General features: G+C 45.1%; 3 protein-coding genes and 1 long non-coding RNA gene across 8 annotated transcripts in view; 2 read left to right on the top strand and 2 right to left on the bottom strand.

Annotated features, from left to right (window-relative positions):
- Window positions 1-8,829, bottom strand: part of NIP7 (nucleolar pre-rRNA processing protein NIP7) — a 46,439-nt gene extending 37,610 nt beyond the window's left edge. Inside the window, exons 1-5 of one of the 2 annotated variants that reach the window (XM_024556159.4) lie at window positions 8,666-8,822; window positions 8,459-8,545; window positions 8,224-8,362; window positions 7,581-7,721; window positions 5,649-7,374 (exon numbers count right to left, since the gene is read on the bottom strand). In XM_024556159.4, the coding sequence (XP_024411927.1) occupies window positions 7,255-7,374; window positions 7,581-7,721; window positions 8,224-8,362; window positions 8,459-8,545; window positions 8,666-8,721 (543 nt within the window). In that variant the 5' untranslated portion in view covers window positions 8,722-8,822 and the 3' untranslated portion in view covers window positions 5,649-7,254. Of the gene's footprint in view, window positions 1-5,648; window positions 7,375-7,580; window positions 7,722-8,223; window positions 8,363-8,458; window positions 8,546-8,665 lie in introns of those variants that run through there. The other variant, XM_053914636.2, reaches the window with a different exon arrangement.
- Window positions 544-5,710, top strand: TMED6 (transmembrane p24 trafficking protein 6). Its single transcript, XM_024556158.4, has 4 exons — window positions 544-814; window positions 2,222-2,348; window positions 3,605-3,756; window positions 5,477-5,710. The coding sequence occupies exons 1-4, from the start codon at window positions 602-604 to the stop codon at window positions 5,708-5,710; spliced, it is 726 nt and encodes a 241-aa protein (XP_024411926.1). The 5' UTR covers window positions 544-601.
- An 85-nt stretch (window positions 8,830-8,914) lies between the features above and the next one.
- Window positions 8,915-18,417, top strand: COG8 (component of oligomeric golgi complex 8). 4 transcript variants are annotated; one of them, XM_045191711.3, is made up of 7 exons: window positions 8,915-9,369; window positions 10,585-10,792; window positions 11,609-12,436; window positions 14,183-14,351; window positions 15,129-15,292; window positions 15,377-15,389; window positions 17,235-18,417. In XM_045191711.3, the coding sequence occupies exons 1-7, from the start codon at window positions 8,948-8,950 to the stop codon at window positions 17,390-17,392; spliced, it is 1,962 nt and encodes a 653-aa protein (XP_045047646.1). In that variant the 5' UTR covers window positions 8,915-8,947; the 3' UTR covers window positions 17,393-18,417. The 4 variants fall into 4 exon arrangements, with proteins under 4 accessions (XP_045047646.1, XP_045047647.1, XP_024411921.2 ...); XM_024556153.4 differs by lacking the exon at window positions 17,235-18,417 and having other exon boundaries at window positions 8,916-9,369; window positions 15,129-15,403; XM_045191712.3 differs by lacking the exons at window positions 14,183-14,351; window positions 15,129-15,292; window positions 15,377-15,389.
- LOC139440397 (uncharacterized) lies at window positions 9,395-15,227 on the bottom strand. Its single transcript, XR_011650623.1, has 3 exons — window positions 15,117-15,227; window positions 14,170-14,330; window positions 9,395-9,665 (listed from the first exon to the last, which is right to left on the bottom strand). It is a non-coding gene; the product is annotated as an uncharacterized lncRNA (long non-coding RNA).
- Window positions 18,418-20,179: the final 1,762 nt, after the last annotated feature.

The following is a 20,179-nucleotide window of genomic DNA, read 5'->3' as shown; positions in this document are numbered from 1 at the left end:
CAGGCATGTGTCCTGACTGGGAATCAAACTGGCAACCTTTTGGTTCACAGGCCGGCACTCAATCCACTGAGCCACACCGGCCACGGCTCCATTTAAATTTTTGCACACACTTTCATGTTGTACTCTGTTCTCTGAACTGTAGTATTGGGCAGGAAGAAGTCCACTGAAATGGATGTTTCCCCATGTGTCTTACTAGAGTAATAAGTATCACCTAGCAATTTTATATGAGTAAGAGAAAAATCTCCCTGGCCAAATTCTCTCTGTATATTCAGTTGGTTGTAAATAAACTTAATATTTATCCCCAGGAAGCAAGAACTGAAAAAATGACAGCAAAAGGAAGGATGGAAATACCTCTACAGAAGTAGTAGATTCTATCTAGCACCCATGAAGTGGCTTTTGTAAACCATAGAGTTTTTTAGATGAAAACAAAGCAAAAAACTCCTGTGAGCCAAACATGGGGGTATCATGCCAATGGAGTATCTATGCGTGGCCCTGGAACTGGCCCAAGTGTGACTTGCAGAGTTAATGATTACCCCAGCAAACTACTTGGTTCCACTGGGCTGCAGGCAGTTCACCTGCAGAGGAGTCTCCAGGAACCAGCATGTTCCCTTTGCTTGTTGGGGCTGGACTGATGGTTCTGAACCTGGTGGCCTCTGCTAGGAGCCAGAAGATGGAACCCCTTAGTGGCTCTGGGGACCAGACACTCTTGCGAGGAGCAGATCAGTATGACTTTGCCATCATGATCCCTCCAGGAGGTACAGAATGCTTTTGGCAATTTGCCCACCAGAGTGGATACTTCTATTTCAGTTATGAGGTGGGTACCTGGACTCCTCTGGCCATATGGGGACTTGTTTTTTGTTTCCTTTTGTAAAATGGGTCACAGTTTTAGACTAACATGAGGTTCCGGTTGTCTTTACTAAGCTGAGATTCTCCACCTATTAATGAAATAGACCTGCAAGTAGATGGAAACTCCTGATGGATGAATAATCACTAAAACATATGGCTTAGTTTCTCATGGGGGCCATGGAAGTGTGCTCAAAGCCATGGGACAAACAGGGTACCTCTTCCTGGAGAAATAATCATTACAACTACTCCGTTGTGGAAATGAAAGGGGAGAGTACATTTTTTAAATTATTAAAATAATACAGAAATGGAAAGTCCCGTGAACTTGAGAGAGACCTGGACAATTCAAAAAAAAGTTTATGGAGTTGGGAGAGCAACATTTACTCTTGACTTTACAGGTAATTCTGGCAAACTGTAGAATCACTGGTTCAAGATTTCTCTATTCAGCCAGATAGTCCTGTTTGTGTTAGGAAGGTGTATGTTTTCAAGGTGCCTGTTCACAGGCCAGGTACTTTCATCCACACCACAGTGCCCAAGGACGGTCTGCTCAACAGTCAAATTAGAGGCTGTTCATTTCCTTTGTTCTTTATCTCAGAAACCTGCTAACTCTCTAATCTTTGTTTAGAGTAATAGATTGCATATAATGACCTTATTCCACTCTACTGTAACTTAAATTTATTTTAAATTAGAACTTTTTCTTACCTGTAAATTTATGAGAGTAGCTATAGTCAGCTCACTGTAGCCATCGAGATCCAACTTGACAGCCTGTGTCCATCAAATACCTCATTTGCTGTCAAGCACGAAATAAGCCCAAGTGTCCGATGACACCAGGGAGCTCAAAACCAAGCTATTTCAGTAAAGAACTCTACAACTAGCCCTGGCTCAGTGGATTGAGCACCAGCCTGCGAACCAAAGGGTCCTGAGTTCGATTCTCAGTCAGGGCACATGCCTGGGTTTCAGGCCAAGTCCCCAGTGCAGGGGCACATAAAAGGAGGGAGTTCTTTCTCTCCCCCCACCCCATTCAAAAATAAATAAAATCTTGTAAAAAAAAACCTACAACCAGAATCTTACACACCAACTGATGATACAGGCCAGCTGTGTGGTCTGTGACATGTCCTTCACAAGAATGCTATTGACATTTGGGGCAATTCTTTGTCCCACAGTTCTATTTCTAACATGGTAGGATGTTTAGCTTTGCAGTCCCTCCCCACTCCACCCAACACCATTGATGCCTCAACCCAAATCCCAGAAGGGGTTGGGCAGTACGATCCATGATTGAGAACCACTGTGCTGATGATTGTGGGATGTCAGTCTTACCACTTAATTAGCTTCTTGGTGATGAATCAGGAGCTCTTCTCCCTCTTTAATGTCTTGGCAGGTTCAGCGGACAATGGGAATGTCACATAACCGGCATATTGCTGCCACTGCACACACCCCACAAGGTTTTCTCATAGAAACCTCTCAGAATGTTCGGGGCCAGATTAACTTCAATACCCAAGAGACAGGTCTGTTTTCATTACCACAGCTATAATAATAATCATAGGTTTCTTTGAAAATGGGAAAATAATGAAGTACTGAAATTAAGTACCTGAGATGTAAAAACCCTGGCTTTTTCAGACAGGGATGGTGAACCAGTAGGAAGAAAATTGAGCCTAGGACACCAAAAACCAGTTTTCCTGAAGACTGCCAATGGCCAAGTGGCAGTCCTCTAGCAGTCTTTTGGGGGCAGTCTCCAGGTGACTAATTGTAACTCCAAAGTCCAGAAGCTCAATTTTATGTCGTCATCTCCAACTGACCAGAATATGAGAAAGTGACCAAAAAACCCATTTAAGATACAGAATTCCAATTAGCAAATTTATTGTGGGATAACATCTCTTTCCAGTCATGGGAATACATGAGCCAGTTCCAAAAAGCAGGCTCAGAACAAAAGAAAATGCACGACCATGAAAAATACCTATATTCCACAACAAAGCAGTTCTCTAGTCACCGGAACATTCCTATAGCCTGCCCCCATATAGATGGAACCTGTCCCCACCCCGCACAGCACCAGATGCACTCTCTACCGGCCAGGTGTACAAAAAAAGATGTTTCTCAACAGAAACATAAGACAATCCTTCATGTATAGCACAGGATACTCTACTCAGCATTATAGAATATTTAGCATTTGTACCCCCCTACATGCCAGTAGTGCCTTCCAATCATTTCAATAAACACACTGCCACCTTTCCAATCCCACTCCTCCCCACTCCCACACACACAAGGGGAGGCAACCCCAGCGGAGAACCAGCACCCAAAACCATCAGTCCTGATACAGACGACCTTGCAGTTAGTTACTCCAGGATGGTTTCTTTCACAATGCATCAAGTTTCCCCTAGCTTCAAGTTCAAGATGGTATCCCCCAGCTCTAATGGTATATAAGCAAGCAAACACCATTCTCTTAATTTCAACTCAATTTGAGAAATTTCTTAATAAGAAATAAAAGGTTGAAAAAGAGGAAGGAAACATGGTTTTCCTTTCAGTATAGAACTAGCTAGTAATATTTGGCAAAACAATTATTATACATAATATTTAGTAAATAAGTTTCCTGTAAGATCAGTATCTTTCTTCCACATCAAAAATTGGATCTTTGTACTTGCTAAGTAAAAAAGTGCTAATGTAGCACACTGGCCACTGGAGAACAGGGAGCTTCTAAACCTAGAGGATGAAAGATCAACAAAGGGTGGGAGACCAAGACTCGGTAATGATCTAGGGATTCTTACAGGTTTTTATCAACTTTGTCTAAAAAATCAGCAAAATCACTTTGGTTCTGTGCAAGTGTACCTCAGTTTTGGAGTCTTCTATGAGGGGCCTGAGATGGACCACAAACAGCAAAGTGAAAGAAAACAACTGAATGATACTCTGGATGCGATTGAGGTAATTGCTTTGTGGGAGAGCAACATCCATGGAAACTGATTTTAAATGTGGAGGAAAGACTAAAAATATGGGTGTAGTTATCACTTGATCCAAGCACTCATCTGTGTAGAAACCAACCAGGCAAGGGGATTTGAAGCCTTTCATTTTTATGACTTGGAGCTCTTGAAATTTTTCCTTTGGTTTATACCAGGAATTGGCAAACTATGGCTCACAGGCCAAAGCTGGCCCACTGCCTTTTTTTTTTTTTTAATTTAGATATAATTAATCATTTTAAAGTATACAATTCAGTGGTTTTCAGCATACCCGTTCTGGAACAGTTCTGGAACAATCGTGAGTATCTAATTCCAGAACAGTTTCATCACCCCCAAAAGAAACTCCATACCCGTTAGTCACTATCCATTCCCCAGGCCTCCCGCTCTGGCCACTCACCAGTCTACTTTCTGTCTACAGATTTGCCTATTCTGTATATTTCATATGAGTGAAATCACACAATGTGGCCTTTTGTGTCTGGCTTCTTTTACTTAGCATGTTTTCAAGGCTCATCCACATCGTAGTATTTATTAGTATCTCATTCCTTTTTAAGCCTGAATAATGTTCTACTGTATGCATGTACATTTACACACTTAACTGACAGGCATTTGCGTTATCTTTTTTGCTATCATGAATAATGCTATGAACATTTGCATACAAAGTTTGGTATAAGCATGGTTTCATTTTTTGTATATATGCAAGTACTGTACTCTACTGGGTCACAGAGTAACTCTTTAGGTATGAGGAACTGCAGTTTTCCACAGGGGCTAAACCATTTTACACTCCCACTGGCAGTGAATGAGGGCTGCACTTTCTCCACATCCTCGCCAACACATTGTCTTTATTAGCCTCCCTAGTGGATGTGAAATGGTATCTTCTGACTTTGAGTTGTTTTCCTAATGACACTGAGCATCTTTTCATGTGCTTTTCAGTCATTTATGTATCTTTGGAGAAATGTCTAAACACTTTGTCCACTTTAAAATCAGGTAGTCTTTTTCTGAGCTATGTGTTTTATATATTGGATCTGTGTGTGTGTGTATGTACATATACATATATATATACATATACATATATATATATATAATCTGGATATAAATCCCTTATCGAGATATATCATTTACAGGTATTTTCTCCCATTTTGTGGGGTACTTGTACTTTCATGATAGTCTCCTGGATGCACTAAAGTCCACCGCCTAGTTTTGTAAATGAAGTTTTATTGGAACACAGACATACTGAATTGACAATTACATATTGTCTCTGGCTTTTTGGTGCTACGATGGTAGAGTTCAGTAGTTGCAAGAGGCTGTTTTGCCTGCAAAGCCTTAAGTATTCACTATACTATCTGGCTCTCTAATAAGTTTGCAGGCCCTTGTCTTCTACCATATGCAAGAGCTGAAGACACCACCCAGGACAATGTTAAGTGCGTATTTAAATCTAGAGATCTGGAAGAGCTCTCTGGTTTCAACATTGAAGTTTTTCATTAAAAAAGTTTAACATAAAGTCCAGGCCATTTTCCTATAAATTACCATTTATTAACTGCAAGAGCTGCCAACTATTACATGTCATAAATTCATTTAAGTTACTTAATTTCCAAATTAACAGTGCTGGTGAGCACCCAGGTGAGAAAATATGGTGGGCAGGGGGAGCAGTAAGGAGGAGCCCTTTCCTTATTTCATTGTCTGTCCCACAGGAGAGTACCCAGAAGGTACAGAGAAATATTTTTCACATGTGGCGACACTACAACTTTGCTCGAATGAGGAAAATGGCTGACTTTTTCCTTCTTCAATCAAACTATAACTATGTGAACTGGTGGTCAATAACCCAGAGCCTTGTTATTGTTCTTTCTGGGGTCCTGCAGCTGTATTTCTTGAAGCGCCTCTTCAATGCCCCAATGACTACAGACACAAAGAAGCCAAGATGCTAAGCTACAGTAACTACAGCACCCTGGCTCTCTTCCTCTGGGGCAGAAGCTTGTCAAAGCTTTGGTTAAATCAACTTTTTAAAGTTATTGGGAAAAATTCAATTTCTCCTCTTAGGTAGTTTATTGCTCTCATCTAGAGGCAAAATGGCAATAAAGAAATAAAAATGCATAAGTTTTGATGTTGGCTATTTTTAAAGTTTTATCAAACTTGCAAGTTTACCATCAAAATACTATTCATCATATAGTGGTCCCTTAACCTTCACTAAGTCTATATACAGGTTAACAGAGAACTCTGGACGGGGAGAATAGTTGAAAAAAAAATGGGACAAAAAACATATAAAGCCCAGTTTTTATATGGGTTTTATATGTTGCATACAAAAACAGGAGTTGGTAAATGCTTTTTTGTGGTTAAAAATGCTTTATTTTTAGAGATGTAACCTTTGGAATTTAAAATAAGCAGTATATTCATTAGAGAACTTGTTTTACAATACAGGTAATTTTAAAAATATTTGCGAAATGTTTTTCATTTAAAAAATGTTTTAATAATTCTAAAAATGATTTCATGAAGCGTAGGGAAGAACAGAGGAGGTAAATTATCTCAGGGTCTCCGATTAGTGCTTTTTGTCCAGTGCAGTGAGTGAAGGCCCGTAAGGAAAATGTTTGAGGAAACCAAGTTGATGGAAATAAAATTTAACCTGATCTCAGGACCACACCATCCACGAAAAGAAAAATGGAGAAAACAGCTTGGAAAAAAATAATATAATCAAATTATACCCATTAGATCCTACTCTTAGTAGCAGCAACACTCAGTATATGCAGCATAAAAATAATTCTCAGCATTTATTTCACACCTATCATTTACCAGGCACTGTGCTAAGTACTTTACAGTCATGATTTCTAATTCTAAAAACCATTCTTAAGGTAGATGGCCAAAGCTGTTTTTTGAAACAGAAAAAAATGAAGCTCATGAAAGTTTAATGACTCAGATAAAGCATCGTATCCAGCTGGTAGGTGTTAGAACTAGGTTTTAACCCAAGTTTTCTTCCACACCACGCAGAGCCTACCATAAAGAAAATCATCAGAATAAATTGCTCTTAGTATTTTACCCAAATTTCACTTGTAAAATCCCACGCATGGCCTACTATTTGGAAACGGCAATATCTACCTTTCATAGCATTAATAAATAAATAAAATGTGTTCTTATCATGAGTTTAGGAAACAGTGTTATCACAGATAACAATAAAAAGCTATTCTTGTCCTCAATTCCAATGATTTAGAACCTTTTACTGAAAACAAGAAGCCCTCTGATTAAAATATAAAACACAATATTCTATTTAGTAACAAACACAAAGATCCGAAACTCCATTTTTGAACCATTTCTGCTTAGTTAGAATCCAGCCTGCATTTGTCCGTAATAGAATATAAAACTAAGAAGTCCCTGGAGAGGTCAGTGTTGACAAAATTCAACAGATGGTGGAACCTACACAGACACAGGAAACAAAGCTAGGCCCTTCCACACAGCCACAAGTCCTCGCGATGATTTCGTTTTAAGTCAATGTCTCTTCATGTCGCACATACTCCCCAATGTCTGCTTGATGAAATACCACAATCGCCATGGGGTCTACTTTCCTGCAGTCTTGTGTAGACTTTGCTGCCACCCCAAAACCCTGGGATTCAAAAGAAGAGACACTGATTCACTCAAGTCATTCAATAAGTACGCATGGAGGGCTGAAAATAACAGACGAAAAAATACAGTTCTTTGAGAAATGCAAAAGCTGCAGAGAATTTAGTCTCTCAAGGCCACAGACTGGAAATACATCCTTCATGACTAAAAAGATTCTTAATCTTTGTAACAGCTACCATCTGTACTCACCAAAGGGACGTCTGCCATGGAGTACACCACCACTCCCTGGTACTGGGCAGTATTTTCAGTGATTCGACCCAGTCCAGATTTTAACACGTGGTTCCCATACAGGAAGGACTGCTCTGCTCCAGGCTTTATCCACACTTTGTACTATAAGAAAGAGAATTAAATCCAAAACACGTAAAAGTGCTAATAGTTATATCCCCAGAGATGAGCTAGCTGCTGTATCTGACTGATTTCTTGAAAACCTTTCAAGAAAAAGATGCATGTTTCAAATTGTTCACCCCCTAAAGAGAACTGCCAGCTTCTCTCCACTCTACAAGCAACTTCTCCCACGGCCAGTTCAACAGCGCTTTTTCTGGACCCACTAAGCTCCTCCTCACAGCCACTTACTTGCTTTTCGATCTTCAGCTGGGTTTGCCCAGGCTTTTCTCCTCTGCTGGAGATAATCAGAGCACTCCCGCCCCACGGCCCTAACCATACGCATACGCAAAGAGTTAAGACCTACAGGCATCTCCACGTGCTGGCACTGATCCCAAGCTCTGCAGGGGACTCCGTGGCAGAGAAGCTGCCCACTTATCTGCGTTCTGAGGTGGCCCTCAGCCCTGACTTCCTCCATCCCCAGTGGACGACGGGAAACCACCTCACAAACCTTGGCGTAGGGTGCAAGGTAATCCAGAGCTGTGACGTGCAGCCGGAACTTGTGGGTCTTCGTGAACTTTCCGAAGCAGGTCCCCAGCGACACCAGCTTGTCACCGGAGATGTTGGCGGCCAATTTCAAGATCTTTTCACTAAAAGGATAAATAAGAGGTGTCATGTACAGACGCTGGTGGGACCCAGGCCGCCATCCGGGGCCATGCCGCCCACCCTGCCCCACCTCACCTCACCTCACGTAGTACACACGGTCGTTGTGCAGCCTGAAACAGTAGGTGCCGTCAGGCCTGTCGACCAGCAGCTGAAGGTTCTCCCCAATGCTGTAGGCAAAAAGAAGACTGGAAACCGCGTGCGAACAGACTGGTCCCGGCCCCGCGCCCCACTCCGCCCCCGCCCCTTCTCACCACATGCACTCTCTCCTCTACCCTGCGCGCTCTTACTATTTTGCTATCTTCTCAAACATGACACGCGTCTCCTCTTCAGTCAAAGGCCGCATTTTCCCGCTGTTGCCACACCGGCTCCGCGTGCCTCAGTCGCCGGAAGCGGAAGTCAGACGCCAGCCTCTCCCTGGCAACCCCAAAAGCCCACCTCTCCATCGCTTCCCCAAGCCGCCGGATGAGAAACCGTAGGGGACGGAAGTGTACCTCGGTTGCTTCCGGTCCTAGATTTGGAGCCAGCGCCCTCTTTGGGCCCGAGGAGGAAGTGACGCTACTGCCGGAAAGATGGCGGCGATGGCGACAATTCCATCCTCCACTCCGGCATCTGCCGTGGCCTCTGCATCCTCCATTTCAGCATCCGCCACAGCCACCGCAGCGGCTCTCGGGGAAGTGGAGGATGAGGGGCTCCTGGCATCGCTGTTCCGGGATCGCTTCCCAGAGGCCCAGTGGCGGGAACGGCCGGACGTGGGTCGGTACCTTCGGGAGCTGAGCGGCTCCGGGCTGGAGCGTCTGCGGCGCGAGCCCGAGCGCCTGGCGGAGGAACGGGCCCAGCTGCTACAGCAGACGCGCGACTTGGCCTTCGCCAACTACAAGACCTTCATCCGCGGCGCCGAGTGCACCGAGCGCATCCACCGCCTGTTTGGCGACGTGGAAGCGTCGCTCGGCCGCCTGCTAGACCGCTTGCCCAGCTTCCAGCAGAGCTGCAGGTGCGGCATGCCCGATGCTAAAGGGGCTTTTAACAACTGCAATAAGTGGCATTTACCATGATAGAGATAGCTGACACTTACAAAACGCTTACCAGGTGCCAGGGTCTCCTCGGAGTATTTGATTACTGTATTTAAACTTTACAACAGTTTTCGAGGTACGTAATGTTTTCCCATTTTATGTACGAGGAAGTTGAGACACGGAGAGATGAGTGGCTGTCCAAGGGCACAGCTATAGTAAGTTTCAAAGTTGGAACTGGAACCTCTGCACGGCTCTCCCACAGAGGGCTGTGTGAGCACTAAATAAAGAGAATTCGTGCAAAGCACTAAGAATTTGGCCTGGCATACTTAACTATCTACAATTGGCAGCTTAATATATATGCATATTTATGTAAATATACATAAAACACATGTAGATACAACACATACAACAGCTCAGACTGGAAGTTATCTGCTCCCAAACTTCCATTGATAGGAAGCTGACAAGGAAATCCTCCCACTTGGGGGTAACAAAAATTATCCCCCCAAATCCCTCCCTTTTGAGTCATATTCTGCTTCCGTAGATCCTCAGTCCATTATCCCTAATTCTGACTTCCAGCCTTTCATGATAAAAGTTTTAAGTTTTCTTTTGAGTCTTTGGGTATTTGACAATAGCTTTTATACCCTTCCATCCACCCCAGAATAGATAGGGGAACTTCATAAAGCAGATCTCTGCCTTTGTGGAGAAGAAATGGAAAATGGTGGAAACCAAAGTTGAACAATAGCACAGGAATAGATTAAGAGGCGGAGGGAACTTGGGAGTAAGGTTGTAGCCTCTAGGCTAGTTGATTATTTTGAAAATAGTAAGTATAGCTATTATTAAAGGAATATTGATTCTGAGTCAGGTTCTCTGTTAAATGCTTTATACACATCATCTCATTAAATCTTCACATTCTTATAACATGGGTCCTATTACTTTACCAATGGGGAAACAGTTATGAAACAATTAAGTGGCATATCTGGGTTCAAATCTTTTTATCATTTATTAGTTATGTGATTTTGAACAGGTTGCCTAACCTCTCTGAGATTAGTTTCCTCAGCATACTTACAGGTTTGGCATGAAGATTAAATCAGTTATACCATTCAGCCCAGTGCCCAGTTCATAGTAAATGCTTGGTAATTATAGTCAAGGTTTGGGTGCAGAGCAATGAGCAGCCAACATTCTCCTCATTGTACTAGGAACTTTGTGAAAGAGGCTGAGGAGATCAGCTCCAACCGCCGGATGAACACCCTGACTCTAAACCGGCACACAGAAATCCTGGAAATCCTAGAGATTCCTCAGCTTATGGACACCTGTGTCCGGAACAGCTATTATGAAGAGGCCCTGGAGCTTGCAGCCTACGTACGCCGACTGGAAAGGAAATACTCCTCCATCCCTGTCATCCAGGTAGCCAACTTCCCCAAAGAGAATGCAAACTGATGTTCTTGGTATCAGTAATTCTGTGGTCATCACTGAACCTTTAGGCAGAAACTGTAGGGAAACTCTTTGCATGTTTCATATCAGTTTCTGCCAGCCAGACAGGTTTGAACATTAAACATACACTCATTCATCTATTCAACTGAAAAATATTGTGTGCCAGGCTCTGATCTGGGTGCTGGGTGTACAATGTGAACAAAGCAGACAAGGCGCTGGCTCTCATCAGTGTAAGACGATACTTGTCAAATAAACAGATAAACAATGTGATCCTTTCAGATAGTGGTTAATCATGGAGAAAACAAACCAGGGAATCGGGTAGGAGGAGACCAGGGTGAATTACTCTAGGGGGTGCTGTCAGAAAAGGCTCTTCTGGAGAAAGAACATTTAAGCTGAGACCCAGATGATGGGAAGGACCCAGCCACATGTAGATGTGAGGAGAGAGCAAACCGGAAAGTGGAAAGAGCAAGTACAGCAGGCCAAGGAGGAAAGTTGGCATGTTAAGAAATACAAAGACAGCCAGTGGGACTGGACTGCAGTGAGCAAGGGGAGAGCATGGGAAGCTGGTGAGGTTCTATAACTTCGTTGTAATTCCGGTTTTGTCCTGGGAGGAGGTTAGTGTAGCTTCACCTACTCTGTTGCCATCTTGGGTCTCTGCATGTGTCAGCTTTAGGAAATCTACTTCATATGTCAGGGAAGCAGTGGGAATGTTGGTCTGTAATATTCCGGGTTAGTGGAATGGGTCCTAGAGAGTGCTTCTACAAACTTGGTGTGACTCTGTATTGTCAGGGCATTGTGAACGAAGTGCGCCAGTCCATGCAGCTCATGCTGAGCCAGCTCATCCAGCAACTGAGGACCAACATCCAGCTCCCTGCCTGCCTCCGTGTGATTGGCTTCCTGAGGCGCATGGACATCTTCACAGAGGCTGAGTTGAGGGTGAAGTTTCTTCAGGCCCGAGATGCTTGGCTCCGTTCCATTCTGACTGCCATCCCCAGTGATGATCCCTACTTCCACATCACAAAAACCATCGAGGCCTGCCGTGTCCATCTGTTTGATATCATCACTCAGTACCGTGCCATCTTCTCAGACGAGGACCCATTGCTGTCCCCTGCCAAGGGTGAGCACACCGTGAATGAGAGTGCTATCTTCCATGGCTGGGTACTGCAGAAAGTGTCACAGTTCCTGCAGGTGCTGGAAACTGACCTTCACCGGGGGATAGGCGGCCGCCTGGACTCTCTGCTGGGCCAATGCATGTATTTTGGACTGTCCTTCAGCAGGGTGGGGGCTGACTTCCGGGGCCAGTTGGCTCCTGTTTTCCAGCAGGTAGCCATCAGCACTTTCCAGAAAGCCATTCAGGAAGCAGTAGAGAAGTTCCAAGATGAAATGAACTCCTACACCCTCATCTTGGCTCCAGCCATCCTGGGCAGCAGTAACCTGCCTGCTGCTGTGCCAGTCACTCAGCCAGGGACGCTGCAGCCGCCCATGGTGCTCTTAGACTTCCCACCCCTTGCCTGCTTCCTCAACAATATTCTGGTCGCCTTCAATGATCTGCGCCTTTGCTGCCCCGTAGCCTTGGCACAGGATGTGACTAGGGTCCTGGAGGACGCCCTTGCTAAGGTGAGCACATACTGTTGGCTCTCTATCAGAACCTTCTTTTGTTACAGGAGGCCAGACTTTGGTAATAAACCAGTCCGTATGTTAGTGGTGACTGCTCAGTTAGAGAGGTTTAGTGTGGTTTTGAAGGTTTTTAATGGCTGAGCAGCTCTTAACCAGTTAGTCCCCCTTCATGGAATCTAAAACAATCCATGAAATGGCTCATCTGTAGTAATGATTCAGTGATGTGTTAGTTTTCTACTGCTGTGTGTCAAACTCCCACAAACATCATGTCCCAGTTTCCGTGGACCAGGAGTCCAGGCACAGCATAAGTGAGTCTTCTACTCAGGATCTCACAAGGTTGCAATCAGGGTCCCCTTTCAAGCTCCCATTAGCAGATTTCTGTTCCTTGCAGTTGTGGGACTGAGGCCCTCAGCTCCTAGAGGCCATCTCACTCCATGGGCAGTTCATACTGTGGCTTTGTGATTCTTCGAGGCTAATGGAAGAGTATTTGTCCTGCCCGAGTCTGTTTTAGGGAAGTCCCCAGTCCTCTTTTAAAAGGCTCATTGGATTGTCAGGCCTGCTCAGGATAATCTCCCTTTTGATTAATTCACTCACTTCATTAGGATCTTTAATTACAACTGCAAATCCTTTATTTTTGCCATAATGTATGTTTAAGAACAAGCCACAGATTCTGCCTGAACTAAGGGGAGGGGATCACACAAAGGAGTGGTACCAGGGGGTGGAAATCACAAGAGCATCTTAGAATTCTGCCTAACACAAGTAATGCTATTACTGCTGCTAATATCCTAACACAGTGCACATTTTTTACACATTTAAACCTTTAGATATTGGGATGCTTCTCTCTGGTTGATAACCTCTCATAATCACTGTGAACCAGGTGGCAGTTGTGATGTGACTATATAAAATATTTCTATTGATATCCTCATGTAAAAGCAAGAAAGCATGAGCACTGAAGCTTTTCAGAGTCAATTAAATTCAAATAATAGTAATTAGCTAGTATTTACATAGAACTTACTCCATGCCAAGTAGTGTTCATTGTACCTGATACATATTAAGATTTGATCTTCACAAGCCTATGAGGTACATCCTGTTGCTGACCCTACTTTGTAGATGAGGAAACTGAGGCAGAGATGGCATGGAGGGCTCAAGTAATGACTTGGAAGTCACAGAACCAGTAAGTGGAATAGTTAGGACTTGAACCAGGAAGTCTAGCACCAGAGTCTATTATTGACCCTGTTAGCATGACACCTGTCTATCAGGTCAGCTAGGCTGTTCTGTTCTTTGTATTTGGAACTTCTTTTCCAGCTGTTTCATTCTTCCTTTATAATTTTCTAGTGATCTAGCTTCCTGGAACCTTAAGGCCTTACTCAGTAAAAACCTGTTGTAGTTTTTGTTTCATTTTCCTGGATCAAATGTAGTTCTAGATGGTCTCCCAGGGAGTCAAGAACTATGTATTTTCTCTGTATAATTTCAGGATACTCTTCCACTGGAAAAAGCACCAGTAATGAAATAAGTTGGGTCAGAAATACATCAATGAATAAAAACTAATTTCATAGTTAAAAAAAAAAGAAATACATCAATGAAGTAACAGAACTGTGGAGAGTGATCACAATTCTGAACTTAAAATAATAATAAATGGACTGTTTGGAAAAATTTTCTTCATGAAAACTTGAGGGTTGCGCATTTGTGCTTAGTTTCATGTAAGGCTGATAGCGATACACTTACTGCAGTACCTTTGTCTCTTAGGTAACCAAAGTAATCCTGGCGTTCCATCGAGCTGAAGAGGCTGCCTTCACCAGTGGGGAGCAAGAGCTCTTCATCCAGTTCTGCACTGTCTTCCTGGAGGACCTGGTTCCTTATTTAAATCGCTGTCTCCAAGTCCTTTTTCCACCAGCTCAGATAGCACAGACATTAGGTAAGAGAAAGGAGAAAAGACTTTTAAAGCCACTTTATTGATATAATTCACATAATAATTCACCCATTTGTGAAATTCAGTATGCTTTAGTGAAAGAACGGAGGTGTACAACCATTACTACCATCCAATTATAGAACATTTCCATCATGCCAAAAAGATCCCTCACACCCAGTGTAATCATTCTCCAGTCCCACTTTTAGCCCCTGGCAACCACTTACCTACTTTCCGATGCAATAGATTTGCTTTTCTGGACATTTTTATATAAATGGAATTATACAATATGTGTATATCTGGCTAAGTGTAAGAAGCTAATCACAAAAGAACCACATACTGTATGATTTCCCAGCTTGCCTTCACTTTCCTATACTCACTCTCTGCCCCTGGGGTGGGGTGTGGGGGATGGGGGAGACGGAACTTCCCAAAAGGCAATGGGCTGGTGATCACACAAGCAAAGAGTGGCTGCTCCCCACTCCCGCCCCCCACCCCCACCCCGACCCAGCATTTCTCTTGGGTCCCACACAGGGAAGCCTGTGCCTACTGAGGTTCTCTTAGCTCTTACTCCCCTTACTCCATCCGCCTTGCACAGACAGTGCTGTTCTGGATTACCGTCGAAGTCTTGCTTTACAATATAGATCCTGTCCCATATCACTTATTATATTGAAATACGGTAATTGTGTCAGTTACTTCCATAAAGTGTTTCTTTTTTCCTGTGACACATCAGTATATACATTTTTTAAATGTTTCTTTCCATTTCACTTTGCCTACCATCTGGGTCAGGCATTCCACCCACTCAGCTCTCCAAGTATGGAAACCTGGGGCATGTGAACATCAGCGTCGTCCAGGAGCCTCTCGCCATCATCCTGCCGAAGAGAGAGGTGGTCTTCTGTCTAGATGAAAATGAGCCAGTGTCGGAGTCCACAGCTCCAGCATCAGAACTCCCTGTGGAAGAGTCAATCCTTGAGCCCGTCACTCCGGCTTTCCCTGAGGAGGGGCAAGAGCAGGTTGAACCATCGGAGCCACTTGAGGCCGATGTGCCCAGTGCGAGCACTTAACAGGGGTTGCCGCTCCCAGAACCAGGCTTACTGCAGCGCCCAATGGGAAGGAGAGTTGCCTCCCTCAGAAAACACGGGGCAGCCCCAGGGAAGAGGCTGCGAAGGCATGCCTGAGAAAAAATTAAAAGGGGAACCTCCTGGTCAGTCCTCTTATAATAAATGCAATTAAATAATAAAGCTGATTGACGCCCGGAGAAGTGGGACTACGTCCTGTGGGCGGGAACTACGCTTCCCGGCATCCCTGGCGGCGAGAGCGCTAGGCTAAGGGACCTGTAGAGGAACACTGCCGGGCGGTCGGCTCTACTCCACTGCACCATGGGCCGGCTAGGGGCCGGGTGGCTGTTGGCGCAGGCGTGTCGCCTCGTGGGGCCGGCCCTGCCGTGGGAAGAGAGGGTGGCAAGCGGCGTCACCCGGGCCTGCAGTTCCACGCCCGCTGGGGATGGCCCCGAGGGACCGGCGCGCCCCCGCTCGTACTGGCGCTCCCTGCGGCGTCTCGTACAGGGAGCACCCAAGCCGCCGTACACACGCGTGTGCCAGGTCGGGGACCCTGTCCTGCGGGCGGTTTCGGCCCCAGTGGAGTCGGCGCAGCTGGCGGGGCCCGAGCTGCAGCTGCTGGTGCAGCGGCTGGTGCAGGTGATGCGACGCCAGCGCTGTGTGGGCCTGAGCGCGCCACAGCTGGGAGTGCCGCTGCAGGTGTTGGCCCTAGAGTTCCCCGAGGCTCTCTTCCGCGCCTGCGCGCCGCGCCTGCGCGAGACCCGCCAGATGGAGCCCTTCCCCCTGCGCGTGTTCGTGAACCCCAGCCTTCGGGTGCTGGACAGCCGCCTGGTCACTTTCTCCGAAGGCTGCGAGAGTGTTGCCGGTTTCCTCGCCTGCGTTTCCCGCTTCCAGGCCGTGCAGATCTCAGGTGCGGTATGGGAGCGTCCCTAAAGGGGCTTGGTAAGCGCGTGCGTCTCCTGCCTCTGATCCCACAATTTCCATAAAGTTCCAATTCAAATACAGACTCGTTGATAGCTGATCAGCAGAACCACCTGGCATGACCAAAGGACAGGGCCAGGGAATGGACGGGACTTGTGAATGACAGATTGGGATGGGAATGAAGCACCTGTGAGAGTATAGCCAGCTCAAGTAGGGTGATGGGGTGGGAGGTATAGAGTAGGGTTGTTAGGGTGGCCTGGGTCCTGTTTGTCCACATCCAGGTCCTGCTCAGCGCCTTTGCACACTGTGTCTATCACACACACACACACACACACACACACACACACACACACACACACACACACACACACACACACACACTTCTGCCCCAATGATATCTGTCATGGTGGAGTGGGCAAAGTGGGACCTGCTTTGCCCAGCCCAGGGTGACAAGCCATTCCATGTCTGTTATACCAGGATGTTTTGTGGAATGTGGTTCTGTCTTGGTTGGGATGATTATTCCTCCTGAGCAAGCCACTTGATCCATGAGGGTCAGAAAGTGGTATTCCTTATTTTATATTGTATCAAACTGAAACACTTTTGTTAGGAATTGAAAGCAAACAGCAATACTTCAGAAACAGGAGTGTTCAGAAGAGAAGCATCTTATTAGGAAGATCATTTCTCATCTCATCACCACAGTAAGCCCAGCAACCTAATTGTTGGGAACCAGGTTGACTACTTGGTAATATAGACAGAGCTGCAGCATCTTTTCTAGGGAGGGTAAGAGATGCTATCTGACTTCCCTTCTGACGTTACCTCCTGTAAATAGGAACATCCAAGGCAGGGAAAGGGCCAAGAGGTTCAGAATGATGAAGTTCAGCATGTCCTCACCCAGACTAACTAACTTCCTTTGCAGGGCTGGACCCCAGAGGAGAACAGATGGTGTGGCAGGCCAGTGGTTGGGCAGCACGCATCATCCAGCACGAGATGGACCACTTGCAGGGCTGCCTGTTCATTGACAAAATGGATAGCAAGACATTTACAAATATCCACTGGATGGCGGTGAATGACTAGAGCTTTCCTGTAGCATCTAAGGATTCTGAAAATCGACACAAACATGTCGGCTTGGAGCTGGGCATGTCTTACTTGGCATTGACTTGGCTCTGACAAAGCAATGGACTTCCAAAGCCTGCCGAACTGAGTTGGAGGGAGGTGTTAAAAATTATGGCCCCAAAATGATCTATGAAATATTGCCTTCAACTTGAGAAAACAAATAACTCCCTGAAGGAGTGGACATTTCCTAGTAAGCTTGTATGGAGATGAGCGGGGCAATAACCACTCTCAGTAGACATGACTTCAGAAGACCTGTGCAATCTATTTCCAAAGCCAAGATCTGATAATAAATGTCGTCACAAAAGATCTGAAAGACGTGTTTAAAAATGCAGGTTAAGACTGATTTTTTTTTTTTTTTAACCAAACTCATTTTTACAAGAGATTTGTGTTTCTTACCTACAGGGTTGTTCTTTGCCTTGGACACCAGTGTGCTTGTGGAAGTAAACACAGGACAGAATGGCCCCAGATCATGGAAGTGTTTAGTGATAATATTAACATAAATGAGTACCCACACATTTTAATAGGTTCAGAGTGTTTAGGTTTCCATCTTTTGCCTTCAACCTTTAACAGATGTGGGGAAGATTTTTCTTTTGAGATTTCTTAGGCTACTGGTGCTTGACTAGTTCTTTGGGTGGAGACCATGGAGCAGGGCTAAGGGAAGGGTAATAGTTGAGAGGAAGTCGGTGAGCTTCCCTCTCACAATTAGAATAGAAAGCAGAACTGTGTTTCCTGGACACTGCACTCGTTTTGGAAAAATAAATTAGCATCATGCTGACTGACTGGTGTTTAACCTTAAGATCCTGTCAGGTGAAGGAATTTGTTTCTTCAGGTACTTGTCTTACCTCATTTTTACATTGACTTTGCATCATTGGTATTTTACCAAAGTCCTCCAAGTCCAAGTACCCATGTTGTAAGAAGTCCAATAAGTTGTTTGGAGAAAACACGTTTTAAGCAGCAGTTAATTAAACTAAACCAGGAAAGACCCACTCTCGTCTACAGCTTTCTCTAAACAAACCACGTCTGTAGGGCCTGTGAGGACAAGGGAAGGTGGACTGGCTCTCTGTGCATTAAACTTTGGAGAGGAACAGGACCTCACACTACCCCAGGTAAGGTTAGACCCTCGGCCATTGGGGAAGTCTGTAGAAAGCTCTCAACAGTGAAAACATGGGTCCTTAGGAAAATCAGAATTCACTTCTGAACACAATGTTCAGAAGCTCTTGCAGGTTGGCCCTCAGAACATTCTGATGCTTTCTTACAGTGCTCTGCATAGTCCTTACTAGCATTTGGCTTCAGCTTCCTGACCTTGAGGCCCAAGAGTTAATGATTGCTCAGAGTGGACCCTGGGGAAAGCCGTAGGCCATCTCTGCTGCTGACAATATAGATTTACTCTTGTGACCAAATTCACAGAGAAGAAAGGATTTGGTCTACTAATTAAGACACTACAACCCAAAGGCGCAAATGCTTGCATTTCCAATAAAGAAATTCTCTTCCACCTCAGGGAGATGTGTTAGCCAAAAAACCCACACACGATCAGCATCCAGAGCTAATGCGTGTTAGAGCTAATGAGAATTGGCTGTAGTGAAAACCAATGTAGGCAGAAGGTTCAGAACGGAATTCCTGGTAGGGAAGAAGTGGATTTCAGAATAAGCATTTAGGGGAGGAAATTCCTCTGCAGGTATTAGTCATGATTAACAGAGACTGTGAGGCCGCAGAGTCAGTCTGAGGGTAGTTCAGCCTCAGTGGGTGCCGGAAAGCTGTGACTAGAGCTGTGAGGATGAACCCTAGCAGCCCTAAAGTTTCTGTTAACCCCTGTTACTTGCCTAGGCCTTCAAGCACTAGAAATGAGGAAGCAGGTTTAAAGGGAAAAAAAAGCAAGGACCTTCTGACTGAAGTAAAGGTAACTAGTGGTATATAAGAAAATAAAACTAAACACAACATTAAGATGAAACAGTACAGGGCAAGGGGCAGTGTCTTATCCTGGCGTCTAGTCTAGTCCAGCATTTACAAATATAATTGGTGGCTGAGGGCACATAACTCACCAAGAAGTATGTGGGAACTCCAGAGCAAGCGACAAAAATTTCAGTCAGTTTCTGCTTGTCATCTGGAGGTCAGGCAGGCTGGTGCTCCAGGTAACGAGGCAGGGCTAACCAACCCACAATGGAGAGAAGCACTGAGCCTGAGCCCAAGCCTTCAAGAAACTAAACAAAAGTTGGCTCAATTTAGCAGACACTCCTAATCAGATCAAAGAACCACCACAGTGCAAGGATAAAACAATCTAGGAGTTGGCCACGCACTCAATTCTGGACCATTTGGTTTTGAAGATACCAGTTTTGGGAGGGGGGAAGGGCTGGTACCAGGGCCAGGCCTTTTCTGTGTCCATAGATGCCTGTGGGCAATGTGAGTCAGCCTCGACTGCTCCTGCTCCCTGTCGGACATCATTTCCAAGGCTGTCTACTCTGGAGCCTTGGGTGTCTCACAATCAGGGGTCACAAATTCAAATGGCCAGAGGGACTAGGCAAACAGTGCAAATGTGTGAACAGGCCACGTGGGGAGGGTGAACTGCAGAGCATGTCACCATCTGAGTAAGGCCATCCCTGCTCAGCAGCAGCTGATAGGTGGCCTCAAGGGGACAGAGGCTCAGCATTACCTAATTAAATTTTTGTATCTACTCTTGATTTTTGATAGCAGAGCAAACCAAACAGCTGCAGGCCACAACTGGCCCACAGGCCTCCCAATTTGAGATTCTGA

This window comes from Desmodus rotundus, chromosome 12 (genome assembly GCF_022682495.2).
Source record: "Desmodus rotundus isolate HL8 chromosome 12, HLdesRot8A.1, whole genome shotgun sequence".
Classification (NCBI taxonomy): domain Eukaryota; kingdom Metazoa; phylum Chordata; class Mammalia; order Chiroptera; family Phyllostomidae; genus Desmodus; species Desmodus rotundus.
This window is presented reverse-complemented; position numbering and strand designations above follow the sequence as displayed.

What these genes read in the sequence shown, in the direction of transcription:
- COG8 (XM_045191711.3), top strand. Translation starts at nt 8,948, where the DNA reads ATGGCGGCGATGGCGACAATTCCATCCTCCACTCCGGCATCTGCCGTG. An exon ending in CCTCCATCCCTGTCATCCAG is followed by an intron (nt 10,793 to 11,608) that starts GTAGCCAACTTC and finishes CTGTATTGTCAG; the next exon opens with GGCATTGTGAACGAAGTGCG. An exon ending in TCAGATAGCACAGACATTAG is followed by an intron (nt 14,352 to 15,128) that starts GTAAGAGAAAGG and finishes CATCTGGGTCAG; the next exon opens with GCATTCCACCCACTCAGCTC.
- TMED6 (XM_024556158.4), top strand. Translation starts at nt 602, where the DNA reads ATGTTCCCTTTGCTTGTTGGGGCTGGACTGATGGTTCTGAACCTGGTG. An exon ending in ACTTCTATTTCAGTTATGAG is followed by an intron (nt 815 to 2,221) that starts GTGGGTACCTGG and finishes ATGTCTTGGCAG; the next exon opens with GTTCAGCGGACAATGGGAAT. An exon ending in ATACTCTGGATGCGATTGAG is followed by an intron (nt 3,757 to 5,476) that starts GTAATTGCTTTG and finishes TCTGTCCCACAG; the next exon opens with GAGAGTACCCAGAAGGTACA.